The sequence below is a fragment of the Sinocyclocheilus anshuiensis genome, unplaced genomic scaffold, assembly GCF_001515605.1.
Source record: "Sinocyclocheilus anshuiensis isolate Anshui unplaced genomic scaffold, SAMN03320099.WGS_v1.1 scaffold86, whole genome shotgun sequence".
Lineage (NCBI taxonomy): Eukaryota > Metazoa > Chordata > Actinopteri > Cypriniformes > Cyprinidae > Sinocyclocheilus > Sinocyclocheilus anshuiensis.
This window is the reverse complement of record NW_015547662.1, coordinates 741,880-760,447: the sequence shown is the minus strand read 5'-3', so window position 1 is coordinate 760,447 and position 18,568 is coordinate 741,880. Positions and strand designations below refer to the sequence as shown.

Here is an 18,568-nt window from a genome sequence, read left to right as displayed (position 1 = left end):
ATATAGTGATACAAACATCATTATTATTTATATGTAGTCACATTTTATATTTTTGTTTAAGGCTTTTATACACATTCCGTGACCTTACCTTGAGTTTTCGCCATTATAATTAGTTTAATGAAGCCAGACATCTGACTTCTGTCAGAGCGCCACTGCTGAGTCAAAGGCAAACAAGTATAAGCACTTAATTCCTAGAGGAACCAAAGTGCATCGTCTGAAGCAAAGCTGTTTAACCAACCACACAGCGTTTGGGACGGATTAAGCTCTTGAGTTGAGGGCAAACTAATCCATACGTGATTGGGCTTTGACTGAATAAAAGATAATGATTAGGTGCATGTCTGACAGACGTCTCTTGTCTTCCTGGTTCGTTTCGCTGAGAACAATGCTCAATGCTTAATGAGGGTGTCCTGATGTTAACAAGCACTGTATGTGCGTGGAAGTGACATTCATGGCTTTCCCCTCATCATCGTCTCAGACTTCCACATAAATGTCTCCATTGTGCTTTACGAAGTAAACAGGATGCTTTAGCTACAGCTTTGCCTTCATATGTTTGTGTGTGTGTTGTACATAGGAATTGCACATGTGTGTGACTGGGTATATGGTGAGACAGAGAAATTTAATGAATACCCACTTGTGACGAAAAGCTGCATCCACACTCTAGCATGCACATACAGCATCCCCTATTGTCCATTTTATACTGACCATCAACCGAACAAAGCAGTTCTGTTACAGATTCAGGAAAAAAAAAAAAAACACAATGAAGTTTGTTTTCTTTGCGCACAAAAGTATTCTCGCTTAATAAAATTAAGATTGAACCACTGATGTCACATGGACTATTTTAACAATGGTGACTACCTTTCTGTCCATAAAACGTTTCAGTTGCATTTCTTTCTATGCAGGGTCAGAAAGCGTTCAGATTTAATAAAAATAGCTTAATTTGTGTTCTGAAGATGAACGAAGGTCTTACGGGTTTGGAATGACATGAGGGTGAGTAATTGACAGACTTTTTGGGTGAACTATCTCTTTAAGGGTACATTTACACTGACACCGATTTGTTAATTATTTGTATTGATTTAAATGCAACACATGAATTTAATTCAGGGAGAATGCATTAAAATTGATCGAAAGTGACATTAAAGACACTTATTACAGACACTATTATTTCCACAGAAATATTAAGCAGAACTTGAAGGATCATGTGACACTGAAGACTGGAGTATGGCTGCTGAAAATCACTCTAGCATGCACATACAGCATCCCCTATTGTCCATTTTATACTGACCATCAACCGAACAAAGCAGTTCTGTTACAGATTCAGGAAAAAAAAAAAAAACACAATGAAGTGAATAAGGATGTCTTGCAATGTGTGTATAATGAGCTGTATAAGTATGTCCCGTGCCGGGTGAGTCATTTTCACACGCAGATGAGCTCATGCTATTTAAGACAGCGTTTTTAATCAGTTATGCTACATGCAGTTTTGCCAACGAACATATGAAACTTGTCACTGAGTTGACAAACGGCGAGATGAAAAATACGTAATAATGCTATTTGCACAGTCTCTGAACGCATAATAAATTCGCACACACCTACACTCAGCGGTCCAGACAGCGAACAAACTCCTGTGACACACATACATTTGAACCGAATGTCTCACGACATGCTGCGGTTGCTGTTACAATAACCTCAGTGTGTGTATGCGTGTAACACAGAGGGGCGTTATTAGGCAGAGCACACTACACTCTTTCAGTCTGCCCCCCATTCTCAGTTCCTCTCAGACGCAATCGCTCATCTCTGTGAAGCCTTCATCATCTAGGTTCATCTCATGACGTCCACTGTGAGAATAGGCCCTTTCTGTGATAAAGGCATAATTATCTTCATCTAGTGTCGGGGAGTAGTTAACTAAAAGTAGCCACACTGCTAAGTTAAAATGCATTTTTCAGTTGCGAGTGAGTTTTTTCAACAAGTAAAGATGTAATGTACAAAACAGCAAACAAATTGAGGTACTAATCAAACATTGTGGGGTAAATATCTTCTTTCTCTGTCTCATATAAAGCATTTGAAAGACTGAATCATTTTAGTGTTTCAGTAACCGCAGTTAGTGTTGAAGCAGCCATGTCAGGGAGACGCTGTGTGTTTCTAGGTGAAAGCAAAAGCACTTTATTTGGCCTTCCGAAAGTGCATGTCAACATATTCTGTTACACCAAATACACAAAATAATGATCTTTAAAAAAGCATCATATGACCTCTTTAAATGTCACTGTTATCCACTACGTTTTTAATATGAAGTCTGTTGTTTTCTATTAAGTTGTTGTTTTATGGAATTTTGTGTAAATAGTGTAAAAAAATGTAGTATAAATGCCATCCATCATTGTACTAAACTAAACTAAACTAAACTAAACTAAAATTAAATAAAATAAAATAAAATTAAATAAATGGCAATATATTTAAAAAGGAGTAGCTAACTAACATAGCTCAATACAGTTTAAAAATACTGTTTAGCTCTCCATTCCCTCTGCTACCATTTTTTTTTTCTACTGTCGTTTTAGGCCATAAAATATTCAGACCATTAAATACAAACATTAAATCACTCTGCACTTTAATAAATACCAATCCAGTAGAATAACGGCCAGCATAAACCATCATAAAGACACCTGACAATATAGGCCCCGCTCTTTAAAGACCAGGTTGTTGTAAACATCAATTTCATGAGTTCCAGTGTTCATTTTATCCTCGAGTGTGATAAATGTTAAATGATTTGGTTTGCTGTCCACAGTGAAGTGCTTGAGCCCACCCCCACCTCCCGGACGTGTTTAATTATAGAAATTAAGGTGGAGTCAGGGTGGTGGAGGGATGCCAGAAGAACTATCAAAGGAGTGAGCTAAGCAGCTGTGTATATATCCTTTGTGACATGATTAGCAGAATGAGATGATCACGCTCCTCCTGAACATCCATTTGGAACTCGGTTATGATGTTTCATGTATGTGTTATATACCGTATATATACAGATGTCATAATTATTTGTTATTTTTCACCTCGTTCCCAAGAGAGAAGGTAGACAGATTAAATAAAATGAAGAGAGGAACAAAATCAGGACACGACCCCAAATTCAAACCATCGTTTCTCACATGAAAACCACAGCTCAATGTGTCTGACCACTAGCCCGCGGCTCAAACAAATGTCAAATGTTATGTGGAATATCATGCTGTACGTTTTATCAGATCCGAATATATCTGATGGCTTACAGGGCTCCTGAGAGAGATTGTTGTTCATGTTTTCTCATGAAATACTAAAACTGTCACAACTACTGTGTTTTAAGGAATGCTGATATAACCTGAGATCAGGTCAGCGATCGTGGCCGGATGGAGACAAAATACGATACTACAAAAAAGCTAAAAAAGGTTAGTTCAGCCAAAAAAATGAATTACGGTCATTATTTACTCACCCTCTTGCTGTTTCAAGCCTGTTTCACTAACCCTAAAAGCTTAGAACAGAACAAAGTGGGGGGAAAACAGTTTATAGTCCTGCCTCTGGAAATAAACAACATAGAAGAAGAAAAAAAATCAATCCATTTAGAAACAATAAACAACTGCAGCCCACAACTCAGCACTAACGATGTGTGTGTGTACAGTATGTGTGTGTGTGTGAGTGAGAGAGAGAGAGAGAGAGAGAGAGAGAGAGAGAGAGACATTGATGTTACATGCCCTTGTGAAAACGAATTACACTTTAGCATACTTTTAAAAAGAGTGCTTATTATGGAAATTATATACTTTAGAAGAAACTGAATATAATTTTTCAGACACTTAATTGCATGTTAATTGCAATTAAATGGCATTTAGAGTGCTTTCTTGACTCACTTAAGAGGGACTTAAAGGGATAGTTCACCCAAAAATGACAATTTGGTAATCATTCACTCACCATCAAGTTGTTCCAAACCTTCTTTTGTCTGTTGAACATAAATTACAAAAAAAATATGATAACTGATGTATTTTTCCATGAGTCTGCTATGTTAGCGATTATAACGTTACCTAGCTTGATGGTAGCTTGTTTTATACCATAGCTTGTTTGATAGGCCACCCACTATAACTAAAACAGCGATAAGCCTGTGTGTGAACTGATATTAGGTCAATATTGAAGATCTACCGTTGTGTTGGGTTTTGCTCAATATGATGTTAAGTGGCAGATCAGTGGGCTTGGTGCAGTTGAATATCTAGACGTCCTCTGTCATAGACAAAACCTAAAATACTATGTGGAGGACCCAAGATAATTTAATAATTATAATATGACCGAGTGGTGAACCTTCGAACCTAACTCTAAGAATTTTAACCTAACTTTAAGAATTTAAATAACTATCGCTTTGTGTTGTTGGCCAGATAAAATGACAGAGAAAAGAAAAACGGACATAAGATAATTTTTCAGTGCGCCAAAATGCCAAGTAAGTACAAAAAGTCCCCATATTAAGGCAATTTGGCCTTAAACATCTTTCTGTCCCTTTCAAAAATTGCTCTTGAGAAATTTTATGTTTATTATCACCCCAAATGTTAGATGAAATGTACTCCCATGTTTGAAGTACTCCACAAGTGCACATTCGATATAAGTAAGGCACGCTTCTTTTTTCACAAGAAAGATTAGATAAAACAACCAAACACAGTTGACAACCATCAGTTGAATTTCTGAACCAAAACAAATGTCAAAATTAACTTTGACATTTCCTTATGTTTTCCTTATTTGATCATATCAGTTCATCAGGCATTTCCACTGTGCTCGGTGTGAAAACTGTGAATTTGTCTCTCCTCATAAGCTGCGTTCGCTCGTCAGCAACCGCACAAACACATACAGCAACTGTGACATCTCAGCGGGAGTTGTCTGACCGTGTCGAGCAACTGAAGCCCCAGCCACAGCTTGAACGTGTTTGTGTGTGTGCAAAGATATCAGACATTTTCTTTCTTCCTAGCTGCTTTTCAAGCACAAACGCTTTTAAAATATCTTCTGTGTTGTGAGAACCCTGAAGAACTACTGTGTGGAAGTTGAACTTCAAAAAAAGCCTCTCCATCTCACGTTCTGCTTTTCGCTTAGCAAAGTGCTCCCTCTAAATTACAAAGAAAACGAAGCACTTATGGCCCACATAGCTGACAGTCTAACTTATGTTCAGCGAATCTCCCAACAGAAACGTTCCACACACACACACACACACACAAACGCACACATACTCTCTTCTCATTGCTGCGTTTCCAAAACGTCCTTCTCAGGTCTGTCTTCTTAGATGTATTGCCCCTTTTATCCAACCAATTAGGCATCAGCATTTCATCTCCCAGGAAACGTGTTTGTGGCTTTAATTGGCCATTTGATTTGCATCGCTTTGATTTAATTCTAACCGAGTGAAGAGTTTTATTTTCGCCAAGGCGGCTGTTGCTTCCCCTGGGGCCGGTGCCACGTGTGAGTGTGTGCGGGTTGTGTTTATGGGTTTTGCTGTATGTGTGCGCATCAAAAAGCAGACCGAAAAGTGTGTGCACGCGATTGGGGAGGGGGATTGCGGACTGGGGAGGGTGTCGGATTTAGATTCAGGGTTAGAAAGTGTGTTGCCTCGGTTGCTTTACTTTAAAAAATATTTAGCATTCTTTGAAGCGTGGTGGGTGTTGTTCTGAACACTGTTACGCTTGGGCAGTGTGAGGAAAGTATCATGTCTTATATCTGTGGGCTTCCTGTTGACGTGTACAGACAGGTGTAAGGGATCACACACACACACACACACACACACACTCAAACACTAACACACACACACACAGAGGAACAGGCCCACAGGCCCTGGCTTGCCCACACACTCATTTTCCACCAGTGGGATGAGACGGACGACTGTTTCTTCTACATGAAAAGTGCTTTTGCAGCAGAAGCACAGCAGAGCAAAAGATTATATATATAGTGTTCCTATAGTGTGTCTTAAATGGTAAAATATTCAAATAACTAAAAAAAAAAAAAAAGGCTAATAAAGAGTACAATCTGTGGTTTTATGCATTATAATGTCACAGTAGTATATCTGACTGCTTCTAAGACTGTAGTTCACAACCCCCATGACTCCTGGCAGTGCTGAATTCAGCCATTATTTTTCTACTCCATCATCACGCTGTTCATAGATGGACTGCATACAATGTGAGTAATCAATAAAACAAGTTTATTTTATTTGATTGACATGCTTTCCAAATGTACATACGTGAATAAATCTCTTGGTTGGACATGCTCATGTGGAAATGTGTAGTCCGGAATTAGTAAACCAGTGTAATGATCTGGGGTCAGATTCACGAAAATCTTCTTAAGAAATAAGTTAAGATATTTCTTAAGATAAATTCCACTAAGTTCATAAGAATGTTCTTAAGTGCAATTCTTTAAAAATATTTAAGAGGTTCTCAGAGATGTTCTTAAGAACATCTTAATTTTTTTTCTTAAGAAGAAAATTACAGTTTTTATCTGACTGAATACATGGCTGAAGACACACTGATACACTCACACTTCAAGGGTTGTCTATTTGCACTTCCTGCATATTACCCTAATAATCATAATTAAGTGTGCACACTATTTTTGTTGTGACCAGATTGACTGGTGCTCGGCATGGCATTTTTTAATGCACCGTGTTTTTGAAAAGTTACTTTTAAAGAGCCTGTCTAAAGCTGCAGCGATCTGTTTCATTACTTTTTGTGCTGTGTTTTTGTGCTCTCTTCCAAGTGAACGCTTCTGGTATGTGTGTCCATACTGCTACAGTAAAGTCGCCCTGTGTATGGGCACATTATTCATATGCGCTGAATACTGCAAAGATTATGTCGTATTTATAGGCTAAAATTAAAAACGAACTCCCTATCTGACTCATTTTTGTAGAGTTGTTACTGAATTTTGAATTCAGCAAAAAGTCGCATTACACATAATCATGACCTGTCATTGTTTACATTATCAGTCATCGCTTTCACTTCAGAAAACTTGTGCACATCCCTATTAATAGTCCTACTATGTATTATATGTAGCTAGTGTTGTTGTAATGCTTAAATATAACAATTATGGGGCTATCGTAACTTTAAGAAGTTATTTACGATTATTTTTAAGAAGATTCTTTTCAAGAATTTGAATTCCCCTTAAGTTTTGTCTTAAGAACAATCTTAAGAAAAAAGATAAGAACAATCTTAAGAAGAATTTTTGGGAATACAAAATATTGAAGATAAAAAATAAGAAGAAAATGGCAGTTGAGAAGACTTTATTTTTTCTTAAGAATGTTTCGTGAATACGGCCCCTGGTTCACAGGCCTAACAATGTGATGAAAGGAGGACAGCAAATCTTGTCTCCCTGTTTTTATCTTTTTCCCTTCCTGAGCTTTCTTTTAGCAAAAAAAGTTGAGCCAAGGTATAATCCCTAATTACAGTCTTATAATTAAGTGTGCAAGTCCAAACAGACTAAAACGCTAATTACAGACTGTGCCCTTTATTCTTTGTTGTGCATACTGATACATTGTGCATATGGAATGTCAACGTGATCTCATTAGTGTTTGCATGTGCTGTGCTAGCACACAAATAATTCAAAGTCAGTGTATTTATAGTAAATGGAACTAATGTTTAAGTTTTAACAAAGATACATTTATTTAATGAACTTATGTAATACATTAACCTAATCTGACATCATGCTGTAGCTATTTGAAATTAAGAATACTTGAAACCCTTGTGAAAGCACATACACAAATCAATAAATACTCATAAAGCCCCACCAAAATGGCAAACAACTTTAGTTGGTATTAAAAAATCCCACATATAAGTAATTTATAAATAAATTTAAATTCAAAATTTCTCCAACATTGTTAAATGACCAGCTTACTTGAAAATTAAATGAAAATGTATCTCCAGTCTTAATGAGTGAGTCATTGAATCATTCATTTAACCGATCATATATTATTCATTAAGATTAATGTATATATATATATATATATATATATATATATATAAAAGCTGTTCTCTCTCTTTTTTCTAGTATTTATTTATTACCTATTACATATTTACTATCTCTTTTTTCTTTCATTATTCAGGGGTTTAACTATGCATCTCTCTCTCTCTTTCTCTGACAGGCAGTGACAGAAACAGCCTGGGGTCTTTGAATAAAAGATGAATACTCAGACTGGTTCATGACACTGGGGTAACCCTGAACTGTAACTGTAGAACCACAGACCTACAGTCAGACCACAACAAAAGGATCACCCCACGAGAACCTTCAGTACGGGGAACCGGGGAATTGGAGAGCCGGGTGTGTGTTTAATTGTAAGAGTGTGCATTTGTGTGTGTTATTTTGTACGGAACTGATGCCTTTAGAGTGCAGCCAGCACAGGAATATCTCTAAATAATAGCCATCGAACATTTGGCCAGATGATATTTTGGCTGCAGAGAGGTGCATCATTGAAAGATTATGAAGAATAATTCTGATCCCAGCATTTCCATTAGCATCCCTTTACAAAGGTAAAGGTATTTATCTAGTCAACAAAATTACTGACAAAAATGTTTGTTGACAAAGTTTTTTTTTTATTATTGGTTATCAACAAGGGCTGAAAACAATTTGATTAAAGGGGTGGTTCATTGCGATTTCATTGCGATTCTGTCTTCTAACGATTCTAATGGATTCACAGGTTTCAAAATCAATATTCAAAAGCAGCGGTTCTCAATACTGTTCCTCGCGTCCCCCTGCTCTTCACACACTCTGCATCTCTCTCTCTAGCATTTACACATAACAGTGTATCTAAAAGTATGAAACAACAACAAACAAAAAACATAGGCCTACCATTAAAAGCCATGCTTGCACAGGTTCTGCGCGATCCTCTTCAATAATATCCTCTTCTTCTCAATCGGGCTCAAACTGATAAGCGATATTAATGATGCCGTTGTTTACAATACAACCGGAGCACATGCCGCTGAGGTGAGGGGCGGGTCGTTCAGACACGCACTAGAGGCGGTTTAGCCAATCACAACACACTGGGCTAGCTAACCAATCAGAGCCCATCGCCTATTTCTGAGGGTGGGGCTTCATAAAAGCAGGAAAAGATCAGTCGTTTCTCAGAGAAGGGACAGAGCTGTGTGGAACAAAGGTAAATTATGTGAAAAATAATGCGTTTTTTTTTAAACGAAGCATTAACACATGTTAGACTGCACCTCATAAACACAATCAAGCCTAAAAAAAAAACCAGTGAACCACCCCTTTAAATTATTTATTTCCACTGTTGCCTATATGAAAAAACAGCTACACTGTGAGATATTAGAAATGCACTAGCAATGTTTTTTGAAAGAAGGAAAATATAGGAAAAATTGATTTAAATAATCCAATCATTGTACATTGGGGATTGACCCGCTTGAGCTGGAAGAGCTGAATACCGGTAAACTGAACCACTTTGCAGATGGATTAATATGTTCACTCAAATGATCCTATATATACAGTATATGAGATTAGTCAGCTAAATCCACAACATGAACATAATATTGCAACTTACTTTTTGTACAGACAATGAAGTGACTGCATAAACAACTGTAAATTAAGTTATGTGCTAGTCAGATTGTGACTGAATATGCTGTTCTAAAAACAAAGCAGTACACGTTGTGCAACATCCTCCTAAACAGTAAACACGAAACACTCTAAAACACGAAAATGAATAATGGCCTATTCATACCAAGGACGATAACCATAATTATAATGATACAGGTATAGTTTTAAAAATCGTTTTAAACTTATTAAAACAATAGCAGAGTTCACACCACAACTATAACAACTATAGTGATAACAGCACAGGAATCACATATTGGAATCACGTTCAGAATTTTTTTTTTCCACCTGACGAGTGATTAAAAACATTGACAGCCAATCAGAATCCATCCTACATTATAGTTATTCTTTGTGTGAACAGGCCTTAAATTTAAAGCAGGGTGATTTCACAAGACAGTCATTAATACAATATAATAAAACAAAGTGTTATTTTGTTGGCTAAAATTATGTCATTTCAGTATAATAAACAAATCAAGTAAAATGGGTGGAAATGTATTAAAGGGGTCATATGATGCAATTAAAATTTTTCCTTTCTCTTTGGAGTGTTACAAGCTCTTGGTGCATAAAGAAGATCTGTAAAGTTGCAAAGACTAAAGTCTCAAATCCAAAGAGATATTCTTTATAAAAGTTAAGAGTCAACCACGCCTACCTAAAACGGCTCGTTCTAACACGCCCCCACATGTCTACGTCACAATGTGGGAAGATTTACATAACACCGCCCAAATCCGTAATTATGTCCCCACTGGATGCAACAAATGCCTCGTTTATAATGGGTTTTACTGGTTTTGTCTCGTCACTCCAGGACACGGCATCACAGTATGGGAAGGGGTGTAACATTTCCGTCACACGCTTGAGGTATTCGGTCAATCACAACGCACTGGATAGCTGGCCAATCAGAGCACACCTCGCTTTTCAGACCGATGAGCTTTGTAAAAATCGACGCGTTTCAGAAAGGCGGGGCATAGAGGAGAAAGAATAATGTACAGTATGTGGAAAATAATGTGTTTTTTTAACCTTAAACCGCATAAACACATTTCATTACACCAAATACACAAAATAATGTTCTTTTTAGCAGCATCATATGACCCCTTTAATATGATGAAATAATGATTACATTTAATTACATTTTGTGGACATTTTTTTCAAAGAAAAAAACTAACTAATTCCCAGTCTGGACACAGAGGAAGAAACGGTTAAAAGTTATGGCCTAGATCTTGTGCTAGAAACTGATTTAAGAGGATGGGAACTTTTCATCTCCTCATGCACCTTTGCATTTCAGTGCAAAATGAGTGTGTGTCTCAGTGCATCTCAGTGTGTGTGTGTGTGTGTGTGTGTGTGTGTGTTTTATTGGTTCTGTTGCTGCTTGTCTGGGAGTATATGGGTAAGGAATACCCTGAATTCCTGTCATGACTCATTTTGAGGTTGAAACAGTCAGGCGAGCAGGTCTGTGCGTTACAAAACTCTGACAGCCTTGACTCTCTGACTCGTTTCAGATTTATACAATGTGGCAAACAAAGCATAAACGGACACTGAAGGAAGATATTTTAATAAAATTGTGTTTTGCCAGCATTTCTTTCCATATGACCTACTTGAATGAAATGCGCTTTTCCTTTTTACTCCAGAATTACAGTTAGGTCTGAAATGAAAAACAGCACGAATGTCGGAGGTAAACTGATTGTAAAGCTTTATTTATATAGTCCATAAAGCTTCATTTAGTATAAAAAATTACTAAAAGTCAACATAATGTCCCAAATGACCCTATTTGCTTTCTACATACACATTTGTGGTTGCTTATATAGATTGAATGATTCATTGATGCACGTTATTCAAAAAAAAAAAAAAAAGACTGAAATTACTTTTCATTTTATGCTGACATCAATAAGGAGACTATTGAATAATGTTAACCAATAGTCAAACAGGATTTTATGCATTATTTTAGTGAATCTGCATTGAGTCTGACTGTGTTCTGGTATAAAATACACACTTTTCAAGACCCAGTTGATTCCCCTTTACATTGTTTCTCGCTGAATATCTTGTTTCAATTGAAAATGTGTCACATTATGCAAGTAAAATGGGTTGCGACCAGCAACTCACGCTCACTTTCAGGTATCTGCATGAACAACTTTACAATAAATCAAAAAGTGTCTCCATATTTGGAACCTTGGAAATATAACAAAGAACATATGAGATTGTGTTTACATGGCTGGTTTACACATCTTGTCCATTCTAAATTATCATTAAATTTCACTTAAGGAATATATGGATAAACAACAAATCAACCTTGCACTAATGGCTGTTGTTGCAAAGATATGGATAGCGGTCACATGAGAACCTCCCATCTGGTCATGGCCATCAGTGTTACTAACCTAATGTGTCATGTCATTTAGGCCTCGATAGCTCGCGTGTAGACCTCTGCGGATTTGGTTTAAGCTCCCAACACCTGTCAGAAAATGTAATGCGATCCCAGTGTTCAATTTAACCATGTCTCTCTATAGTACGCGGCCACCCTTTGGTTCGGGCTTAGTCCAAAGCACCTGTCAAAGAGTGCACAGGTAATCTTTTTTTAATGCTTCCGTTAAGTGCTAAGCTAGCAGTTTGGATATGCTGCATTAAATATATGACCTGGATAAAAGTGTAAAGATGACAGATTAAGTCAAAAAAGACAACTCTGCAAGCCTACGAGGTTTCTCTCTCAAGCGTTTCATGCCTATGCTGTCAAATACACTGGCCAGTTCCACTCAAAGCAGGTAGACATATATTCTGCTCTATATTTAACACTTCCAAACATGTCTCAGAAAATGAAAGAACGAGGAAAGGAGTGGAAAGAATGTCAAAGACAGGCAAATAAGGGGAGTATGATGGAGAGAATGATAGAAAGCAATACAGAAGGAGAGAAGGAGAGAGACTGAGCAAGTGGGAAGAGATCTATAGTGGTGTGAGAGAAAATGGGTTACATTTCTCCTCTCTTCGACAGTCTATTTTCAGTAGCTACTTCTGGAAAGGAGAGCAGGCAGTTAGCACCATATAACCTTAACCACTCAACGCGCAGTAACACAACAACAGTACAGGCTGAATGCAGAAGTTGAGACATTTGTACTTGTCTACAACTAGTTTTGATTTTTCTTTAGTTTTTGATGGGATGGGATTTAACTAAGCCTGTTAACTAAGCCAGCCTGCGAAGCCTGTTTCCGTCTGTAAAATATAATTGTGACGTTTCTCACAATTACTACTTCTTGTAATTTCAGTCTCCCTGCTGTGCATTTATATCTTCCAATTGCACATTTATATCTCACTGTTTGACTACACCTCACAATGTGGCTTTATATCTCATAGTTGGAACTTTTTAATCTCACAATTGCAATTTTATATGCTAGAAATGTGACTGTATTTCACAATGTGACTTGGCAGAAAATGTCCTACAATGTGACTGTATTTCACAGTGATTTGTGTCTCACAGTGTGACTATATCTCACAGCTTAAATTTATTTATTATCTTAAACATTACCTGATGCCTTTTTTTTTTTTTTTACATTGAGTTGGAAACTGGCTTCCATATATAACATATTTTTCTTAGAAAATCTAATTACAACATAGTCAAAGAAAATGTGTGGCGTAATCCAATGGCTATCAGCGTTTTCTATATTAATACAGGAATATCCCACAGGACTGACTGGATTCAGGTTAGTTTTGGAATCCAAATCTAGATCAAGCTTGAGACTTTTGTCCTGACAAGACTTGTAACATTTTTGGTAAATGTTACTCCCTGCTAGCCAAAATTCAGAACTAGTAATTCTAAGACACTTCATGAACATGGCCTGCATATACTTGTTGAAGGTGCAGTGGTGAAACGGAGTCATAGATCTTTATTTTCTTACCTGTTTGCTGTACTTGACAGTTTGGCAGCCGTAATCGGAGCATTGGTCTGAGCTGAGTGACATGGCGTCTGCATTACCGTTGCCGTTGCCAGTGAAGGTGTTAGTGGGGGGCAGTTCCTGCACAGCCTGGTGCTTCTTGCCTTCCACGGGTGGTGAGTTGGGCTGAAGGTGCACTGCAGGCAAAGGTGAGCTGGACTTGTAGTGGCGGGCCAGATCTGGGCTTGACTGGTGATGTCTCGAGCCAAGTCTTGGACTGCTGGTGTCTCCGTTAGCTGCTGCACAATAACGTGCTGCAATCCTCTCGCTGGCACTGCTGGCCTCTTCATCCTCCTCTTCTTCATCACCTCCCCCACGTCTGCAACCATTCACTGTCATAATTCCACTGTATAAAGAACGCTCAGATTTGGCAGTACCATTATTACGCTTGTCTCTACGTGGTTTGCGCCCACGTTCATTTTGGGAGCCCTGGGCTTGTAGAGGGGGAGGCTGTGGACTGAAAAAGTCCTCTTCTGGCTCCTTCTTCCCAGCCTCATAGCCGTTCTTACCTTGTGCCCCACACTGTCGAGCTGTCACAACCAGAAGGATCACCAGAATAACGGCGGCAGCACCAGCCAGGACACCGATGGCAACGCTCAGGCGTTGTTTACCCAAAGCTCTCTCACTGTCTGGGTCACCTGCAATATCCATATAGAGGGGGACTGCAAGGCTGCGGGCCACCTGAGTGAGAGGGAGAGAGACATACATAGAGAGGGAGAGCAAAAATGGAAAGTCATAAATGGTGTGTCTGCCCTTTAAAAACTGCATCCTCATTTTACAGCTCTGTCTGCTGAACCACGCACACACACACACACACATACACATTCATCCCCACTGCAAGGCCCAGATTTCTCAATTATCATGTCAAGGCTTGGATATTCAATCATAGTTATTCTGCGCAGGCAAGTGTGACTGTGTATGTGTATGCAAGTGTGTTTGTGTATCTTTCATCTTTGTATCTGCATGTGCTTCTTTCTATCCAATATCCAATGTGGGTCAACAGCAATATGATGCATGAATATTTATAAACAGCAATATTAAAAAAAAAAAAAGTGCTATTTCGTGCTAGGATTTCCTAGTTGTGCAAAGTTATCAGTAAGTTTCTGACTGCAGTTCACTTCTTTGTTCACTTCTTTGTCAAATAAAATGACTCCATTCAGTTTCAATCCATTTCACATTAATTGTTCCTGTTTGGTTACATTCTACACTGGCTTATTGTTCAACAGCACATACTGTTATTCTTTTTCTATATTGAATTACCCTTGGTTTGCATTTATTCGAACAGCATGCTGCTCTGATGTGTCTCACCTGTGTATCCACCAGCGTAGCATTGGCCAAGCTCTCATTGATGAAGACATGCACCAGTGCTGTGGCACAAAGGGAAGGCGTGCCACTGTCATTGACCCAGACCACCAAGCGGTGCAGACCCCTGTGTCTTCTCTCTAGGGGCTCTGCCAAGGTTATGACCCCACTACTAGAGCCAATCTCAAACAGACGAAAAGGGTTTCCGCCTACCAGAGCGTAGCGGAGATCGGCATTAGACCCTGTGTCGCCATCGGAGGCTGTGACTGTGCGGACTACAGTCCGAGCCCCGCTAGCGGGTGGCAGGAGGGTGTATGATTCATTAGCGGGTGATGTGATGGATGGCACGTTGTCATTTTCATCAGTGACAAACAGGGAGATGGTGGCGGTGGCAGACCGTGGCGGTTCTCCACCATCAACGGCACGCACGCGGAATGAGTATGCGCTACGTCGTTCGCGGTCAAAGGATGCAGAGGAAAAAATGGTTCCAGTGTTATTTTCAATGGAGAAAACTTCTTGCTTTCCCTCCTTGCCCTCTTCTCCACTATCCTCTTCATCATGCTCAACAAAAAGACTCAACTCTGCATTCTCACCTTCATCTGCATCGGTAACAGTCACCATGCCAACAGGGCTATTGGTGAGAAGGTTCTCTTTGACATAGAATGTGAAGACTTCCTGGACAAATTTGGGGGCATTGTCGTTCCTGTCCGTAACCTGGACTACGACAGTAGCAGAGCCCTGCAGAGATGGTGTGCCTTTATCTCGAGCTATCACACGAAATTCATAGCGTTCCCTCTGCTCTCTATCTAGTGCCCCAGTGGCACGAATATCACCGTTATCGGCATCAATGTAAAAAGCTCCATTAACAGACGGGTCCAGTGAGTATGCGATCTCTGCATTCTTGCCACTGTCTGCATCAGACGCCACTACAGTGACCACTCGTTCTCCTGGGGCATTATTCTCTGCAAAATGCACTTCGACTAAGCTTTGGGCAAAAGTGGGAGCATGGTCATTTATGTCCACCACACGCACCATAAGGGAACTATTACTCGAGAGGCTTGGGCTACCGGAGTCCACTGCCACAATAGTGACACTATACTCACGAGTAGCTTCATAATCCAAAAGTGCTGAGGTGTGGAGAAAGTATTTCTTTTTGTTTCGTTCAAAGGCATCATCTGTGGCTGGTGGAGGTGCTAGGGCTGTCTCACCCGCTGGTTTCAGTGTGAATGGTACATCTCCAACCACAGTGCAGGTAACCGCACCATTCTCTCCCTGGTCGCGGTCTGACACCTGCACTAATGCTACTGGAGTGTCCACCAGCACGTTCTCCGGAACCATTGCAGCACCATCGCGAACAAGGATTCGTCCAATTTTTCGAATTTCTACTATTGGTACATTGTCATTTTCATCCCTGACGTTGAGAACAACTGTAGTGCGGTCAGTACGAGGTGGTTGGCCACGGTCACGGGCTGTGATAGTGAAGCGTAGCTGTGAAACTTCCTCGCGGTCTATACGATGCAGAACGCTCAGCCAACCTGATGCTTCATCCAACCTCAGGAGGCGCCGCACTGATTCCGTCGCGGCTCCAAACACATACTCAACCTGCCCATTCACGCCGATGTCACGGTCTGTGGCCCGCACCTGCAGGACAGGTGTGCCAGGTGGGGCATTTTCTGCCATTTCTGCTTCATACACGGCTCTTTCAAAACGTGGACTGTTGTCATTGACGTCTGTGATGGACACGCGCAACAGAGCTTGTGAGGAGCGGGGCGGGTTGCTGCCATCACGAACCCGTAGCACCAGTTCATAAGAATCCTGTGCTTCGCGGTCCAGAGGCCCTTTCACGATCAGCTGAGGCTGTTTCTGTCCTTCAGGTGTGTCGGCCACTTGTAGTTCAAACACACTGCTCCTGCTGGCAGGACCTGTCCCTGTTTCTGACACTCTCCTTCGGTCCCCACCATTCCCATTTGTCGGTCCGTTCGCAGGTCGCCGTGAAGATAACCCCCCATCTCTACTGTCCTGGATAAGCTCATAGCGATCAATGCCATTGCGGCCAAAATCACGGTCTGTGGCTGTGGGAAGGAGATAGAGAGTGCCGATTGGGCGATTCTCCTCAACAGATAGTGTGAGTACTGGTGAAGGGAAAGAGGGAGTGTTGTCATTAATGTCTGTGACTACAATACGGCCATCAAACAGATCCACCCAACTCTGCAGGGGACCTATGACTGACACTTCAAAGTTCAAAAAGCACTCGTTCTCGTCAAATATCATCTGACACTGCGGCAGCTTCTCTCTGTCAATCCTCTTGCTGCCTGTAGTAAGCTCTCCAGTGACGTTGTCAATTTTGAAGTATTCAGAGCCAGATTCCAAAGCGAACGTGACATCACCAGTCCCAATCCCAGAGGTGGACAGCCCCAGGTCTGAAGCCACGTTCCCGATGTGCACATCGGCCTGCCCCTCTTCCGCCACGCGGTAGCGCAGCACTGAATTGGCGCGCGGGAGCTGAGTCAGCAGCTGCAGGATAAGCACGAGGTAGCAGCGCGCGGAGTGCACTGCGCCAACGCTCCTGCTCCCCATGACTCTCTCTCTTTCTCTTTCTCTCTCTCTCTTTCACTCTCTATCTGCAGCTTCCTCTGATCCAAGACAGACTCGTCAACGATTAATCTCTATAAACGCTTCCTTCGGCAAAATCTTTTTTTTTCTCCAACAGTCTTTTAGTTACCCGGTCACGTTTTCAACACGATAAAATAAAACATCCACTTTGTGAGGAGCTCGGCATCGGCGATAAGTCTTCACAGCTCTTTTACGGACAAGAATGTTTCTTTGTGCCTTTTAGGAGTAAACGGGAGTCAGATTTGAGCAGTTTAAATGACTTTGTCCGGCTCATTGAGATGCTGCGGAGCGCGGGCTCCTCTCGCGCTTTCACTGTTTTAAACTGCAATGCAGTAGAACACAAAAGCGATCTGTCTGTGAATTCAGCTCTCACATTCGCATCCCAGAGCTTGCGCTACTGGCTGGGAATAAGCCAACGTGCTTTTGATAAAGTCTTTCCCGATATTATTTGTTCTCTTACCTTAAAACACAGCAAGAGGAAAACTGGAAAGCTTTCACCGCAGTCTTACGCGCTCGTGCCAAGCTCTTACAGATTCCTTTACGGTGAACTTGACAAAGAGAAAGCTTTTCAATTCGACTTCTCGGAGCACGTAAATTAGCCACTTATGGAAAGATGGTGAGCAGGATAGAGAAGTAGCAACAAAAGCCTTTAGTAATTCCTCCGGAGTCCGTAGTGGATGTGTGTGAAGTGTTTGAGGAAAAAGTCCCGCATTCTCCTCCTCCCCTCACCTGCACGTTCTACTGCACTGCATGTGAACGTCCCTCAAATGATGCTGCAGTCTCTCCCTCTCTCTTCCCCCTCCGTTCACTGCAACACTTCCCTCCCCACGTAACTCGACCGTTCAGATGAAACGGGAGACCGTGAGTGTCTCGAAGGAGCTCGCGCTTTCCTTTTAACCAGTCTAAAAGCGTGTTTGTATACGACCACAAAACAAAATACCCCAGAAGAGAAAAATACACGGATACAGCCTGACAAGTCCAATGAAGCACTTGTGCAAACAGAACAACTAATTTAATACAAAATAATTTTCACAACAATGTCCTACATGAGCACACCGTTTGAGTCAGTTTCATTTGACAAATGTACATAAACACAGCAAAAGCAGTACTTGTTAACACTGAAACGCATTTTTCTACAAAAACCATTAAAAAAAATAAACATTTTAAATTCGAAATAATATGAAGAATGTGTA

General features: G+C 40.3%; 1 protein-coding gene across 2 annotated transcripts in view; it reads right to left on the bottom strand.

Annotated features, from left to right (window-relative positions):
- LOC107702324 (protocadherin-7-like) overlaps positions 1 to 18,126 on the bottom strand; it is a 31,759-nt gene extending 13,633 nt beyond the window's left edge. For both annotated transcript variants that reach the window (XM_016504599.1, XM_016504600.1), the window contains exons 1-2: positions 14,769 to 18,126; positions 13,425 to 14,141 (exon numbers count right to left, since the gene is read on the bottom strand). In XM_016504599.1, coding sequence (XP_016360085.1) covers positions 13,425 to 14,141; positions 14,769 to 17,339 — 3,288 coding nt within the window. In that variant the 5' untranslated portion in view covers positions 17,340 to 18,126. The remainder of the gene's footprint in view (positions 1 to 13,424; positions 14,142 to 14,768) is intronic.
- Positions 18,127 to 18,568: the final 442 nt, after the last annotated feature.